The 16,539-nt window shown below is 40.8% G+C and overlaps 1 protein-coding gene across 12 annotated transcripts in view; it reads left to right on the top strand.

Moving 5' to 3' along the window:
* Nucleotides 1-16,539, top strand: part of MGA (MAX dimerization protein MGA) — a 64,471-nt gene that overhangs the window by 41,354 nt on the left and 6,578 nt on the right. For 9 of the 12 annotated variants that reach the window (XM_051791938.1, XM_051791936.1, XM_051791942.1 and 6 more), the window contains 5 exons: nt 9,868-9,992; nt 11,335-11,386; nt 12,984-13,169; nt 13,865-13,976; nt 15,429-15,662. In XM_051791938.1, coding sequence (XP_051647898.1) covers nt 9,868-9,992; nt 11,335-11,386; nt 12,984-13,169; nt 13,865-13,976; nt 15,429-15,662 — 709 coding nt within the window. Of the gene's footprint in view, nt 1-176; nt 4,522-9,867; nt 9,993-11,334; nt 11,387-12,983; nt 13,170-13,864; nt 13,977-15,428; nt 15,663-16,539 lie in introns of those variants that run through there. The other 3 variants (XM_051791943.1, XM_051791946.1, XM_051791947.1) reach the window with 3 other exon arrangements.

Below are 16,539 nucleotides of genomic sequence, written 5' to 3'. Positions count from 1 at the left end.
ACAAATGGAGGGAGAAAGGTTAAACTGTAAGAGAACTGAAGAACAGAAAAAGAGGACAGATTATGTTAGTTTCTTCAGGAATTTGAAAGTATAGAATTCTTTTAGCCCTTTTGTGTTAATGTAGTCCTCTTGCAGTTGAAAATCTAATTAGAGTTCTTTGTCTTCTAACCACACAGCTGGTACAAACAGGTCCAGAAGATTCCTAAAACACCTGGGCAATAACTTGGTACGGGTACTACAGGAGCCAGCTGGGAAAGGTGCCCTCCTCCCTTGATCTGTTACTCTTGAGTGAAATGGCAATTGGTGGCCATCTTGGCCACAGGAACCCTGAAACAATCAAGTTTAAAATCTTTCATGACAGGAGGAAAAGTGCCAGCAAAACTTCAACCCTGGATATGAGGAGAGCAGACTTCAGGCTGCTCAGGCAACAAGTTAGTAAGGTCCCCAAGGAAAATGCTGTTGAAGGTGCTGGGGTTCATAAGTGCTGGTCACTTTTTAAGTACCACCTCCTAAGAGCACAGGATCAGGCAATTCCAAAATCTAAAGTCAGAGAGGCAATGCAGAAGTTCAGCTTGGTTAAGCAGGGATCTTCTGGAGCTAAGGTGAAAAAAGAAAGTGTGTGGCCAGGGGAGGCAAGGTCAGGTGACATGGGAAGACTACAGTGGTGTTGCTCACCCCTGCAGGGAGAAAATCTTTGCAGCCAAAGATCAATTGGAGTGGAAGCTGGGCAGCACCATGGGGGACAATAAAATGAGTTTTTTAAATATGTTAATGGCAGAATGCAGACCATAAATAACATCGACCCATTACAGGATGAGGATGGTCACCTCACAAACAGGGATATAGATAAGGCAGAGGTGTTTGATGTTTTCTTTGCCTCTGTCTACAACACTAATGATGAGCCCCAGAACCCTGAACTGGGGGACTGTGACTGCAAGAAGGTTATACTCCCTGCCAACCTTGAACTTGTGCAGGATTTGCTGCTCCAGCTGGATCCCTATAAGTCTATGGGGTCTGATGGGATTCATTTGAGGGTACTCAGAGAGCTGGCTGATGTCATCACAAGACCTCTCTCAATGATTTTTTGAATGGTCTTCGGAATATAGAGAGGTCCCAGTCAACTGGAAGCTGGTAAATGTTGTCTCAGTTTTTAAGAAGGGCAGGAGGAGTGACTCTGGTTACTACAGACCTGTCAGTATCACTTCAGTGACTGGTAAAGTTATGGAGAAGATTATTTTGGGAATTATTGAAAAACACATAAAGGCAACACTGTCATTGGTCACAACCAGCATGGCTTCATGAGAGGAAAGCCCTGCTTATCAAACCTAATTTCCTTCTATGACAAGGTAACCCACCTGGTTGCTCCAGGAAAACCAGCTGATGTAATCTATGTGGATTTCAGTAAAGCTTTTGATACTGTTCTCACAGGATCCTTCTGGACAAAATGTCTATCCCACAGCTGGAAAAACACATCATGTGGTGGGTGAGCAATTGGCTTGTGGGTCGAGTACAGAGGGTAATAGTGAATGGGGTAACCCTACCCTGTCACTAGTGGGGTTCCACAGGGCTCCATCTTGGACTCTGTGCTCTTCAGCATCTTCATAAATGACTTGGATGCAGGACTTGAAGGCATAGTAAGTAAGTTTGCCAATGACATTAAATTGGGAGTAGCTGTTGACTCCCTCAAAGGTAGAGGGGCCCTGCAGAGAGACCTCGACAAATTAGAGACCTGGGCAATCACCAACCATATGAAGTTCAACAAAGGGAAAGTGCCGGATTCTGGACCTGGAATGGGGCAACCCTGGATGTACAAACAGACTGGGGAATGAGATGTTGGAAAGCAGTGCTGCAGAAAGGGACCTAGGGGTCCTGGTCAAGGGCAAGTTGAATCTGAGTCAACAGTGCCCTGGCAACCAGGAGGGCCAACCCTGTCCTGGGGGGCATCAGGCAAAGCATCGCCAACCAGTTGAGGGAGGGGATTGTCCCACTCTGCTCTGCACTGGGGCAACCTCACCTTGAATATTGTGTGCAGTTTTGGGCACTGCAATGTCAGAAAGATATTAAGCCCTTGGAGAGCATCCAAAGGAGGGCAACAGAGATGGTGAAGGGTCTTGAGGGGAAGCCATAGGAGGAGTGGCTGAAGTCACTTGGTCTGTTCATCCTGGAGGAGACTCAGGGGAGACCTCAATGCAGTTACAACTTCCTTGTCAGGGGAAGAGTGGGGGCAGGCACTGCTCACTTCTCTGTGGTGACCAGTGAAAGGACCTGATGGAATGGTGTAAAACTGTGTCAGGGGAGGTTTAGGTTGGATATTAGGAAAATGTTCTTCACCCAGATGGTGGTCGTGCACTGGAACAGGCTCCCCACGGAAGTGGTCACAATACCAAACCTGGCAAAGTTCAAGATGCATTTGGACAATACTCTCAGACACATGGTGTAGTTCTTGGGGTGGTCCTATGCAGGGCCAGGAGTTGGATTTCGATGATCCTTGTGGGTCTGTTCTAACTAGGATGTTCTATTATTCTATGATAGCCATATCCAGAGTAACTCAATTTAAGTCAGCAACTGGCTTTTAGAGAATGTGTTTAACTTCCAGAAAAAATGACTAAAGAGTTCATATTACATCTTGCTATTCTCAGAGAAGATGATAGCATCTCAGCTGCATGAAGGTGAGCAAACTGAAAGCAGATGTTATTTTTGGAAGTTCTTTCAAGCTGAAAACTGAATTGTTGCTGTCTCGTCTTCACTTGGGTGGTGACAGTTTGATAAGTCCTATATCCTTCAATAACTTGAGCAGAGTTATCATCAAGTTTTGAGAACCATGGTTAATTCTTGCCTGATATCAGATAAGCTTTACAGATGTGATAGTCTTCAGAATTTGTTGGTAAACCAACAATAATATATAGGTCATGGAGTAGTCTGTTATCAAGGTTGATGTTTTAAAACTGTATTTTCTTTCGTCCTGCAAAAGGATGATGAAATAAAAAAAGTAATTATTAGTGATTGTAAGAAATGTTTGTTTTGGAAGAAAATTACTGTGCAGGTTTTGACTAATAAGGTTTGGGAAGCCATCTAAGGGTATGTCTTCACCACAAGCTCACACAAACACAAGTAAGCTAGCCTTGGTTGTAGAGCAATAAAGCTGAGGAATGAGATCTCAGAGGACTGTAAAAACTGTCTGGAATTTCGGTTTGTTAGTCTGTACTACCTGCAAGTTGAGTTAGCATGTCAATGCCTAATGGAGAATTCAGTTTTGAATCTAAATGTGTGTTATTTTTCACTGGTATGTACTCTTAGTGTAGTGCTTACAAGACAGAGCTACTACTGTTTGTCAGACTGGGTGAAGTCAAGTCATGTAAACAGGCTAGTAGAGGATGTTTATCCGTTTCATTAAGCTAGTGGAAACATGGAAGCAAAGAGTACATGCATGTCCACTAATAGTTTTGTTTAGTGGAAAGACTTATGACAGCTCTTTCTCTACTAGTTTGGAATGTGGACTGGTTTTAGTTGCTCAGAAAATGGCCATTTAAAATCTCAGCAAACTGTGAGAAACTGTCAGAGTCAGGATGATTGCTACTTTCCTGCAGTAGCTATTGCTTTCTGGTTTAGTACATTTTTCCACACTGGTTCTCATTGTAAAGACTTAATTGTTCTTAATTTTGCATATCAATGCCCTTCATATTACCTTCTTACCTTGTGCTAACTTTGAGTCTTTGACTTAAGAGACTCTTGCAGTCTCCTCCTCTACTCAACAGCAAGAGAGACACTTCCTGAGATGGTATGTTTGCCCTTTTGCATCTCCTACCCTGAACTGCATCAAGAGAGGCTTAGGAGGGTTAATCAGTGTGGGTTTGGTAATATGAATAAAACCTTCTGAGAGATCTATAGAAGCAAACTAATCAGTATAAGGACCTGTTGTTGGGAGATCACCTGGGAGATGATGTTAAACTCTTGATCTCCATGGCATGATGATTACACACAAAGTTCCTATTGGGAAGGACTACTTGGCCTGGTCTATGTCACAGGCTGCGTCTCCTAATTGTTCACATGCATTCTTGTTGGCCTAAGCCAAAACCACACCAGGGGTTGTTCTGGTATTTTAATGCTACAAATGAGAGTCCCACAGTTTAGCATACTAGTCTAAACACAGCTTTTATGACTGTATTTTAAGTGTTATTTAAAAGTGGTTTTTGGTCATTCTTGTTCTGAGGTGAATATTGAAATAATAAGGAACTATTATGAATTATTATAAAATAGTGGTTTAATAAAAAGTGAAAGTGTTATATTTTGTGGACAATTTAAGTTCTAACAATCTCTTGCATGTTCTCAGCTTTTGATCATGAAATTATGCATTTGCTTAATGACATCTGTTGTCATCTAACCTCCTTTCTCAGCGCTGTCACTGAGGATCCTCTACCAACAACCAATTTGCTCTTTAGAAACCAGCAATAGGGGTTTAGGCTACCAGGAACAGACAGGGAGGAATCAGAAGAGAGAGCTTAGAAACACGCAAAGAAAAGCAGAGAGGGAAAAGAGCTGTCATTTCCATACTAACTTTAGAACTTCCTTTGTAGGGTGGGATTGCTCATCTGGTGTCTTCATTCCTTGGGGTATTTTGCCCTTAGAAGCTCAAAGGCATTTAGAAGTTATGTTACTACAGGAAGTAGTTTGGAAAGACTGAAAGTAGTGTGGAAAGACTGATGCTAGAAAGGTAGGGCTTCCATGAGCATCTTCAAAAGTTATGCTAGGCTATGGATAGGGTTCAGCCTAAGACAGTTTGGCAGTACTTACATAGGAATAGCTGTTCTTAGTGTCAGAACTTAAGTGGACTTCTGCCAATCTTCATGATTCTGATACTTTTCCTGTTAGGATTTTGGAGGTAGAGAGGAAAGATTTACCAACCCAGAAGCATTTTTCCCTTTGGGGTTAGATGTAAGAATGAAAAAACTTATTGTTTTGCATATATTCACATTTAGAATGCGTAAAATTAAAGATGTGAAGTTCTTGGTAGTCAGCAGTGTTTAATTCTTTTTTTTGCCCATCTGTCATGAAAAGGTTGCCACATCTTGGGTTTTGAATACCATTTTTCTAATATGATAGCGTGTAGAAAGTTCCAGTTCTAGAAGAGCTCTAACTGGATAATTGCTGTCATCACTTTGATTAGGCAAGTGTAACTTATCAGCACTCAAAAGCCTTACCTTGACAGTGTTTCTATGGTAAGATAATTTTTCCTCATTTTTTTCCCCTTACTCTCTGAATTGTACCATCTTTTGAACTACCCTGCATGACCAACTTCCCTGCAGTATAATGATATCCAAATGTATTTTAGACAGAGTAGTTCTGCCCACCGAAGAAAAACAGCATGCATTTCTTGCATGTAGAGGTCACAGAAGTTATACTGTATAAAGTGGAAAAGCTTAGAGAAAGTATCAGAAGGCTTTCAGCATAAAGGTGGCTTTATGAATGACCCAGGAGAGCAGGTAGGAATGAGTAGTGCTCTTTGTATAAAGAAATAGATCTGTGTTGCCTTGTACCTCTTTTACATGCGGTATTTTCAACATAATAGCAAGTATCTGATCTGTGATTTAAACAGTATCTTTATTTGACCAGTTTTTGTTTGGCCAGTTTTTTTAAAACTCTGGGTTTATGATACTTTTCTTGTCAGACTCTCAGGAGGATTAAAAAAAAGGCTGTGGAAGCAGCTACGCTGCAGGTTTATGTCACCTATTATAGTTCTACAGAAGGTCTGTGTCTGGGAGATACTGCAGTTTTGATATCTTAGAATCACATAATCATTGAGGTTGAAAAGACCTTTAATATCACCACGTCCAACCTTTGACTGAATACCACCTTGCCAACTAGACCATGGCGCTAAGTGTCACATCCTGTTCCGGGGATGGCGACTCTACCACTTCCCTGGGCAGCCCATTACAACACTTGACAAACCTTTCTGTCAAGAAATTCTTCCAAATGTTCAACCTGAACCTCCCCTGGCTCAGCTTGAAACCATTTCCTTTTGTCTTGTCACTTGTTACCTGGGAGAAGGGGCCAACCCCCACCTTGCTACAACCTCTTTTCAGGTAGTTGTAGACAGAGATAAGGTTTCCCTGGCCTCCTTTTCTCCAGGCTGGACAACTCCGCGCTCTCAGCTGCTCCTCATAAGACTTGTGCTCCAGACCCTTTACGAGCTTTGTTGCCCTTCTCTGAACATACTCCAGCACCTCAATGTCCTTTGCCTAGTGAGGGGCCCAAAACCAGATGCAGGATTTGAGGTGTGACCTCACCAGTGCTGAGTGCAGGGAGATTGTCACGGCCCTGGTCCTGGCTGGCCACACTATGCTTGATACAGGCCGGGATGTCATTGGCCTTCGTGGCCACCTGGGCACACTGCTGGCTCATATTCAGCTACTGTTGACCAGCACCCCTGTGTCCTTTTCTGCTGGACCTCTTTCCAGCCACTCTGCTCCCAGCCTGTAGAAATGCCTGGGGTTGTTGTGACCCAAGGGCAGGACCTGGCTTCCAACTTCTTTTCTTCTGCTTTCCCTGCCTTCCATGCTTACCAGCTAGTAGAATTTCATTTCAGATTCAAGCTTGTATTCTCCTCAGCCAGGGAATTTTTGGAGCAAGCATGAGAGGAGCTGTTGAAAAATTGCTGACTGTTTGCATAAGTGAGATTTTTATGTAATTTTTATGTAATAGAACATAGTTTTTTTTAGGACTCTGTAAGTATATAGAGCCACTTGACAAACGTGAAACAACTCTGACTACTGTTCGCAGGCAGTGTCTGAAAGCTGTTGAAATACCTATGCTGAAGTGCAGTGTAGTCTTAACTCGGTCACAATTTCAGTAGCTCCTACATATGTGTTCTGGATCTAGACTGCAAGCAGTATTTTTTTGACCTCGACAATGTCCCAGGGACGTGGTGTCTCCTTACTTTCATTCTCCTGCTTGGGGAGTGGTGGTGATATGTCCTGACCAACATGTCAAGTTCCAAGTGATGTGCTGCTTCCTTGGTAAAAGCAGTTAATTTTCTCTGTGTTGTATTAGCACCAGGTGGTCCCAGTGCTAACAATTCTTGCTATATGGGGCAATATTTACAAGATGGACCAAATTAGAATTTTGTGGGCTTTAATGCAGAGGGAGAGAGACAGTACTTCCTGCCAGTGCCAGCACCATACTTTTAGAGTCAGATGAGAATTTCTTTTGCTTCCACGCTGCTCTTCATATTCATACAAAAACTGTCATGACATAGCTGCTCTGAAGGAAATCTGCAAGAAACCCCAGAACTTATCAGTACTAGAAAAAAAAATTATTTCCTTCTCAAATGCAGAACTCACCAGAGATCAGAACTGCTTTCCTGGGGAGGGAAGAATGGTGCCTTATAAGTCAGCATGTGTAGAAGGAAAGAGTTTCCTAAGGCTAGTAATTTCTCATCTAAGGTCACTCTCCTTGGTCTTTCTTTTTCAAAAGATGTGACTTTCTACAAGCACAGAGATAATAAGTAATGTGTGAGTGTGCATAGCAGCTTGTAGAAGTAAGGATGATTTTCTGTTCAGATCTAGCAGCTATAGCTCATAAACCTGCTTTGCTTTGTTTCAGCAGTAATATCTTGATACTTCATAGTATGGGAAGAGGTGTCAGCTTCTCTGCAAGTGAGTAGTTTAGAAGTTTATACCCCTTTCTGCATGGAATCTATACTGCCAACACTTTGTAGGACTCCTCATGATATGAATGGATGGTGATGGAAGATGGACTATTTAAGAGTGGTTTTACGGGGGAGAGGATGCTGCATCTTAAAAGACTGGGAGATTCTACAGGCACTCTTGCATACATTTGTGTGTGTGTATGTAGACACTAGAATAAATGTACTGTATACACACACACACTTTTATATATACATATTGTCTCAGTTTAATGAGACTGAAGTGTTTTGCTAAGGAGAATGAGTTATGAGGAAGTCCAAGCTCTCTCTCTAAGCAATTGTAAATCTGAAATTAAGAGGCTCCAATTGAGGAATTATGGAGAAAGAAAAAAAAATAACAGCCCTTTATTAAAGGATATATGTGTATTGGCAGAACAACAAAAGAGCATGAAAACCACAAATCAATAATCCTGTACCCAAAGTCCCCTTCCAAAAGGAAACAGTTCAGTACTTTCTGCCTTTTGGTGCCGCTCTAGGCACGGCCAGCAGGGGGCGCTGTTGGATCCCTGGAGGAGCAGAGGCCCAGCCGCTCGGTGTCGGCCGGCAGGGGGCGCTGTGGGGCTCCGGCGGGAGGAGCCGAGATGGAGATTTCCCACCCCACCGAGGAGGGGAAGGGGAAAAAGGGAGTCTTGCCGCAAACTCACGCTGTTGGCAGCTGGCTCTGGCCAGGACTCTCCCAAAGGTTCCTTCACAGAAGGGTCAGGCCTCTCCGATGAAATCTGAGCAAGTCTGGGCTGGAGGCAGAACAGGGTGCAGGAGAACGGAGGCAAACCTGGGCCAGAAGCAGGCAGATGACCCGATAGAGCCTTTCCACACATGCCCCCTCCCTGAGTCAGGGCAAAAGTGAAGTGCCTGCCATTTCCTGAGGAGAGGGAAAAAAAACAACTCATCACCCACCCACCCCACCACCCCCCCACTTCTGAGGGCTATCAGCCTGGAATGTGGATCTGCTAGCTAGTTCCTTTGTGTGTGTCAATCACCCTAGGCAAACACCTACCTCCTCCCTCGTTCAACATCTTTCTTTTACAGTGATGTAGGGGAAAGAAAAAAAAAATATCTCTTGGTTTTTTTAGAACAAGTAAACTTATGACACACATGTTTATATATACATATATTCCCTTAGTGTTTTTTGTGATTAACTGTTTGCATCAATTTCAGGTAAGTATTCAGTTCTGAGAAGGAGATTGCAGCTCCACAAAAGGAAAGAAAAGAAGCACAAAGAGAAGGAAGGAAGGAAAGTCAAAAGGAAATAATAGGAGGAGGGCAAGATTGGGGTAGTTCAGGGAAGTGGGTGAAATAAAGTACAGAATGGAAGTATAATTACATTTTCTTGCTTGATGAGAAAGAGTTCTTCGTTCTGTAATCAGACCAAAGATTATAATATAAAAAACTTGAGTAAAAACTGCAATAGAAAAAAATTGGCTGAATAGGCATGTTTTCTTGGGGGGGGAGGGGTATCACCTGGTACTGCAAATGGCCACAAGATAGATAATTAAGTCTTGTAGTTGGTACAGCATTGCAGTTGTTCTCTGTCTCTGTCTTCACTGATAGTAGCAAGTTTTCTTGGTCAGGCAAGCATGGAGAAATAGTACTCTTCAGAATATAATAAATATTTAAAATAATGATTGAGCAGCATTTTGGTAAGAGCCAAAATCATACTCTTCATCATGTGAGCAGTTTACTCTATGACCCAAAGAAGCCTGATTGTATGATGTTCTGACTTTTGCTGTCTTAGGTATGAGAGACCATTATTAAGGTGATAACTATCTTAACTTTTCTAAAGAAAAAAGTTACTTAGCAAGAGTCTACAGTAGTAGATTGTGTAAAGGAAGTTTAATCTTACTTCAAAATGGAGTCAGGAAAGCTCTGCCATGTGAAAGCTTTTCTCTCACACGTAGTAAAAGCATAAATGATAGAGGTGGGTTCTGCCTTTACCAAAATTCATTTTACAGAGTTGCTAGTGGGAGGAATTCCTGGAGGCGACACTTAAAATAACCACCTTCTTAGCACTTTTTGTTGGCCAGTGTAGCTGGAGATGTTGATTCTTTAGTGGTTCTAAATGTTATAATGTAATCTCATTTGAGACTGAAGTGAAATGGTGTTGGCCTGAGCGCCATTGCTAAGTAGATACTCATTTAAAAAAAACAAAACAAAAACTGTTCCAGGATGTGCGTGAATTCAGAGAGGATGACGAGCAGGTGGACATTGAGACCGTGGAGGAGCTTTCAGAGAAGATTAACATTGCCCGTCTGAAGGCCACAGCTGCTAAAATCGAACCTTCCGAACAGAAGTAAGCATCCTTGGAGAGCACTGCATTCAGTTGTGTATTTTATTGATGAGCTGGCATCAAATGAACCCAGTAAGCAACAGGTTTAATGTGATGACAAGATAAAGCAAGGTTTCTGTCAGGCCTTCTTGAGCACTGGTGCTTCCCAGTGTCTGTGAGGATGGTGCTGTCAGAACTAAGAGCAATTTCAAGGTATCTTAGCCCTTTTTTTTCCCCTCTAATTAATTTCTTTATGGGGATGTGTATCTTGTTATGTAAAATTATTGAGTGAATCGCCTCCCTTCCTGCAGACTGAATATGAGCGGGGTCATCATTGTTTTAAACATGATTTTGCAAGCTTTGTTTATTCTTGCTGGTGGGTGGAATTCAGGCAGGAACAGTCATTGGGTTAATCCCTGACTTTGTAAATGAAAGCTTTGTCTTTAGGACCATTGCCTGAGCAAAGAAAGTATTTTCTTATTGACATATAGTCTGTTATGGTTGGATAGCTTGGCTTTATTTTTTTGGTTGGTTGTTTTTGTTACTGTTGCTTCCCTTGCATTTATAGTGACAAATGCAAAGTAAAAACATGGCTTATTTGAGGTACGTAATGATAGTCATGGCTGTTTCTCAGTTGCACCAAACAAATGAACGGGGAATGTTTCATTTAATAGTTCTTTTTGTTTGAAGAAATTTTTTGTCGAAACTTTGAAAAAACTGGTTATGCTATATACCTCCCAGATAGTTCACTTCCTGCCCCCCCCTTTTAAAGATGCAGCTCCACTTTTATCCTTAGGTGGTGACTTTGCTTTAAATTGTGAAGATCTTTCAGTGACAGAGAAAAACAGATGTCACGATTTGTAAAAAATATTTTTCAAATGTGTGTGTTCTTTGTTTTCTTGCAGCTCCTGACATATAAGGAAGCTGCTGTTATTATATATTAGGGTAGTAATAAATGTGAGGATTTTGGTGGTGGTTCTTGGTGGGGGAAGGGTTGCTCTGCCATCTATATTAAATCTATTTTATTAAAAATGTAATTTACCAAAACATAATTATAAAAAATTACTTTATGCAGCTAACAGTCACGGGCTGAATTTATTCTCTTTGGCATATAGTGAAATAGTTTGTCTTTAGCACTATGAGATAATTGCACAGCTTTCAGAACAGTTCAATTATTTCAAGGATAATGGCATTCGAGATAGAGTTCACTTTCTTGAGAAAGCTCAACATTATCCTGCTTTCATGCAGTTATACAAAGAAAAGTTAATTTCAAGGCATCAAAATGAGCAACTGTTGGAATGTAGTTAATGAGGATAGAGTATATGAGATGAGTAGTGTTGGGAAAAACTTTTTACCTTTCTTCCAGATACCCTCCTCCTAATTCTTCGGATGAAACATTATCAGAAAAACATACAAAGGTATATTTTGCTCTTCTCTTTCCTTTTGGTATCACACTTCCATTTTAAAGATAAATTTTCATCTCAAGGGCAACTCTTAATGTGATTTATCTGCCTTCCAGATACTTGTGATTAAATGCAAGAAACCCAATGTGTTTATGCAGGGAGGGTACTCAGTCCACATCTCATTCAAGCAAAAGGACTGCTGCTGGCATCAGTGGGCTTCAGATTCAGCTTTATCTGTGGGAGGAATATCTGTGTTTTATTTATGACTGTGTTTGCTTAGGTTTTGTGTTCTTGACATAAGTTTTACAGCACACTAAAAGTAATAAGAAATACTTTCGCGTATGAGAAGACAGTATGTGGGATTATATAGGCATAGCCTTGGGTGCAGGGTTTCTGAAAACAAGAGTTCAAACAATATGTATTTAGGCAAGTTAAAGATATCACAGAATCCTTTCAAATCAAAACTCACTGCAGTCCTTCAGAATTTTCTGCTGTATTTGAGGATGGCTTTGCAGCCAGTTTTGCTAACTGTCCATGATAACTGTCTGTGATATATTTGATGTCAGCTCTAGAGCTACCTGCTGGAGTGGGGTGGGGCTTTGGGGTGTGGTGTGAATCTGTTGTATGTCTTACATAATAGAGCAGACTGGTGTGTAAGCCTTTGCCTGAGACAAGGTGGGTTCCGGGTTTCTCTTCTTGTCTCACTTTCTCCATGTGTCCTCCTCTCTGCCCTTAAATTTACGTTGTAAGGCCCTCCCTTCAAAGGAACCTAATGCCCAACACAGGGGCAGATGCAGCCATACTATGCTCAAGTCTGTCTTGTGAGGACAAAATGGATATTGAGAGACAGTCTTCAGATTCCTTCTAAGGCCAGAAGGCTGACATTTGAAGCAGACCTAAAATTATCCAAAAACCTGCATTAATTGCTTCCCCATTAAATAAATAGCATAATTCTACAAAACCTGTAAGAGTAATGATGAAACAACAAACTTTCAAATCTGTAGAGATTAGTAATTTTGCTTATTGTCCGTCAGTCTTTTTAGAAATTTGAGCAAATTGAAAACCAGAGCCTCTTTGCCACATTTTGTTTCTTGGTGGATGTCTGGGGTGATAAGTGTCAATGCCGTCTTCGACATTCTTACTTACAATGTCTCTTGGCCCCAACCCATATGAACCTATGAAAGAAAATGGAAATCAAACTAATTTAACTTCAAGTCTCCTATATTTGGTGTGATTATTTCATTTGTTAGTAGACTTTTTTTGACAAGCACACAACAAAAAATATTTGGCTCAAACATGTGTGATTTTGCTGTAATCCCATGGTTTATCTGAGTAGCCTTGTATTGCAAAAAATAAAAGCTTACGAATAGAAGGGACTCGTGATCTTTTCCTTCAGGGTTGATATGATTTTGTTGGTCACTTCTTTGGTCAGCATTTCATTTCTTATTGCGTGTACTTCTGACTCTGAACTTTCACGAAGACATAGTAGCAGGATAGCATGACATGGAATCTTCAGGTGTCTGTAGAAATGTAAAACATGCATGCATTCGAACACTGTTTGCCATTACATTGCCTTTTTTATTTAAATTGGTCAATCTGGTTACTTCTCCAGCAGAAACATCAGACCTGGAAAAGAAAGCTGAAGTCTCAGGCAGAAGCCTTTGCTCATTACCGCCAGACACACACAGCAAATGAACGTCGGCGACGCAATGAAATGAGAGGTCTCTTTGACAAGTTGAAGAGAGTTCTGGGGTTGCAGAATCTTCCCAAGGTCTCCAAATGCTACATTCTCAAGCAGGTAAGTATTTTGAAGCTTAAGTGAGGAAGAGAATCATTTAATCTGGACAGAGTAATTATGCTAGTATGAACTCATCAAGCCCCGTGAATAGAGAACTTCTGTCACCTCTGCCGGGCTCTAGAATAAAACAATATCTGAAAGAAACTGTATTCCTAAAAGCTTAATCTTGATGACACAGATGCATGTTTTGGATTAGCCCTCCCCTTGTATTCCTTGTGAATAATGGACGGTTAAGTCTTAATTCCTTAACAGTTACTATGTACATCAGGAAATTTTGAAGGCTTACTTACCCATTGAGGGCTTACCTTTTTAATGCTGCAGAAGATAGCGTTCCATTAGGTATCATACTGACACTAAAACTTAATTGTAAAGTTGTAAATGACAGGAAACAAAAATATAATCTATAGATATATATAATTGTGCTTATCATCTGTAACTAGAAGCTGTGGGATAAAAGTCGGGATTTTTTCTTAAAAATTGTTGAACTTTGGAGGAGGGACAAATAAGATGTTTATCACTCTTCAGCCTGCATTTAGAGAAAGCTGGCATTCCATACTTCACGCTTTCTCTGAGTCCTGTGTTTTTGGGATTACAAAAATGTCTAAATAAATTTTGTAAAGGTTTCTGGGAAGGAAAATTATTTTATTATTTATTGTGTCACTGGCTTATAAATCAGTTACCTCATACTTTTCTAGGCCTTTGAAGAAATCCAAGGACTGACAGATCAGGCAGATAAGTTTATTGCACAGAAGAGCTTACTGACACGCAGGCGTGATTGTCTGATTCGAAAAGTATCCACGCTTTCAGGTGAGACTGGTTTTGGATACAAACTAGCTGTAATAATGAAAGAAAAGGCTTTTAGGAGTAGGAATGGGTGGAGTAATCTGTGGATCCAGGTATGTCATTAGTTCACATAAAATTTAGACTCACTGCAAAACAAAGACGTGCTAAGCCCTGACTCATTGATAGGCTCTTCATGCTGATAAGAACTGATTTTGTTTTCCATCATGCCCAAAGGAAGTGTAGAATTATCTTTGTGCTTCGAGCCATGGGCTTGGGGTCCTTTGGAAGGATAGGAGTGACAAGTGATGGTGTGACTTCATTCTGTCATTAGTCAGTTCCTGAAATGATTTTTCTGCTCAGTCCTTCACACTTGTACACAGCTGTCTTTGGTCAGTACCAAAACTACTGATTCCTTTCATAGCTTTGCAAATAATACTGCTTTTCCAAGAACCAGTGCTGGCACCTCTGTCCATAGAACAAAACTGCAGTAGAGTCTTAGCTGCTGCTCATCCAGGCATTTCAAGCCAAAACCATGTTGTACTTACTGTGTCTTTCTGTCTCATTTGGAGGTGTAGGAATGCTGTGACGCATTTTCAACCAGTGCCAAAATGCATGAACAAACAAAACGTTAGTCTGGGAGCATAAACAGGAGAATACCTGTAAAGTAGAAATGAAGGATACTTAAATATAGTGTATTTATCTGAACCAGTTCATGTATATTTGAGGTACTTGACTTAAAAAAAAAAAAAGAAAAGTGCTTTAGGGAAGTCTAGTAATACAGAAATGTATGAGAGGCCTTTTGGGCAAAGAATGAAAGCAAATAACTTCACAAAGTAGTTATCAGATCTTTTGCATTCCTAGTGAAGTACCTCAAAGTTGATGAGGAAAAAGTCATCTCTCAGGAGAGTTAGTTAAATATAGACATAAATACTAAGCAGAAAACAAGCTAGTATAGTTACTTCAACTTTGGTCATATTAAACTGTATGCATCTGCAGAAAACAAATATAAAACTTGTGTGTTTGTCCAAGGTTAGAATTTTCATGGCAAGGGTAAACTGTACGTGAATTTAAATAACAGGATCCATTAGTCCAAGAAATTTCGTTCTAGGTAAAGGTAACATTTTATCCGGTAGTCGTACATTCATCATTAGAGAAATGGGAGGATTTTTCATAGCTGTGGGTGTTTTCAAATAGTACTTGTTCAGCAGGAGCCTGTACTTGTCCAATCTGATTTCTGCTTATTAAAGTGACAGATAAATTCTGAAAAGTATTGATGTTTCTGAAGGAAAAAACTATACTGGAATAAATAGGTAATTGCTTCCCTCTGATACTAAATATGCTATTTACTTGATGGGGATGGTGGTTATCTGTTATATAGTAATTCTATGGTGTCAGTGGATTTTTAATTCTGTCTTCGGTGGTTTAGTTTTGGAAAAAGTTCGAAGATAGGCTGACTCTGTGATGATTTTTCTGTAGGAAAGACAGAGGAAGTTGTCCTGAAGAAACTGGAATATATTTATGCCAAACAAAAAGCGATAGAAGCACAAAAAAAAAAGAAAGAACCCGAGCCAGAGAAATCTGCTGCAACCTCAACTGCTAGCGCACAGCAAGAAGGATCCTCTGCTCCCCACAGAGAGCCGACCCAGATAGCAATGACAAATAGAAGAGGCAAGCCATTGATACTTGCCAGAAGAGGAGTCCGTGCCACAGGTGGGCTAAGAGGGATGCATGTTTTGCATAAGGGGGAGACAGGCATTGAAGCAGCACCCCTGGGAGGACAAAATGCCAGGTGGCTTGTGCAGGCAGCTTCACTCTTGAAACAGACTTGTGTATAGAACCAGGAAGTGTCCATGTGATAGGTGTGGAAACCATTTGCGTTCAGTAAGGATGAGACCAACACTACTGAGATCTTCAGATGAATGTGACTTTAGAGTTTCAGCGTGATGGGAAGTAAATTCTTATTAAGTTGTCCTTTGGTCTCTGGGAGTATCACTGCAATCTGGGAGTAATTTTTGAGAGTCAAAGGTGGTACTTTTTCTGCTGACTCAAAACTTTAAGTTCAACTCCCAGAATGCTGGAGTTGCTAGAATTTATTCAGTTTTTAAAACCTCACTCCTCAAACAAGCTAGCTCTTGAGGTGGTGGAAACTTGCTCTTAAATTAAATGACAGAATTGTCAGACACTTGAGAATTTTTGGGAGCTGAGAATTGGTGGAGAAGTGTTCAACATTTATGGAAACCTTCACACCATAAATGTAGGAAGGATCAAAAGAAAACAGAAATCCAAACTTTTGTGGTAGTACAATTGTAATACTCCGTGGAGATCTGGTGATGTTTCTTGTTTTGGAAATATTAAGTAGACCTTACTTGAAGTATTCTTGGACTTTTATAAGCAACTGGTCATTCTGGTTTACCAAGCTTAATGTTCGTCCAGTCCTGGGGAAGTTTGGCATCAAAATTCAGATGTGATGAGAGAACTTCCTTGCTTTCTTTGGACTGAACCAAGTCCCCTTTGTAATTTCAGCCAGACTGCTCTGATATTTGATCTGGATGCCAGTCTGGAGAGTTAGGATTGTTACACTACATGA

This window comes from Manacus candei, unplaced genomic scaffold, assembly GCF_025592945.1.
Source record: "Manacus candei isolate 608988 ecotype Guabito, Panama unplaced genomic scaffold, ASM2559294v1 h1tg000033l, whole genome shotgun sequence".
Classification (NCBI taxonomy): domain Eukaryota; kingdom Metazoa; phylum Chordata; class Aves; order Passeriformes; family Pipridae; genus Manacus; species Manacus candei.
This window is presented reverse-complemented; position numbering and strand designations above follow the sequence as displayed.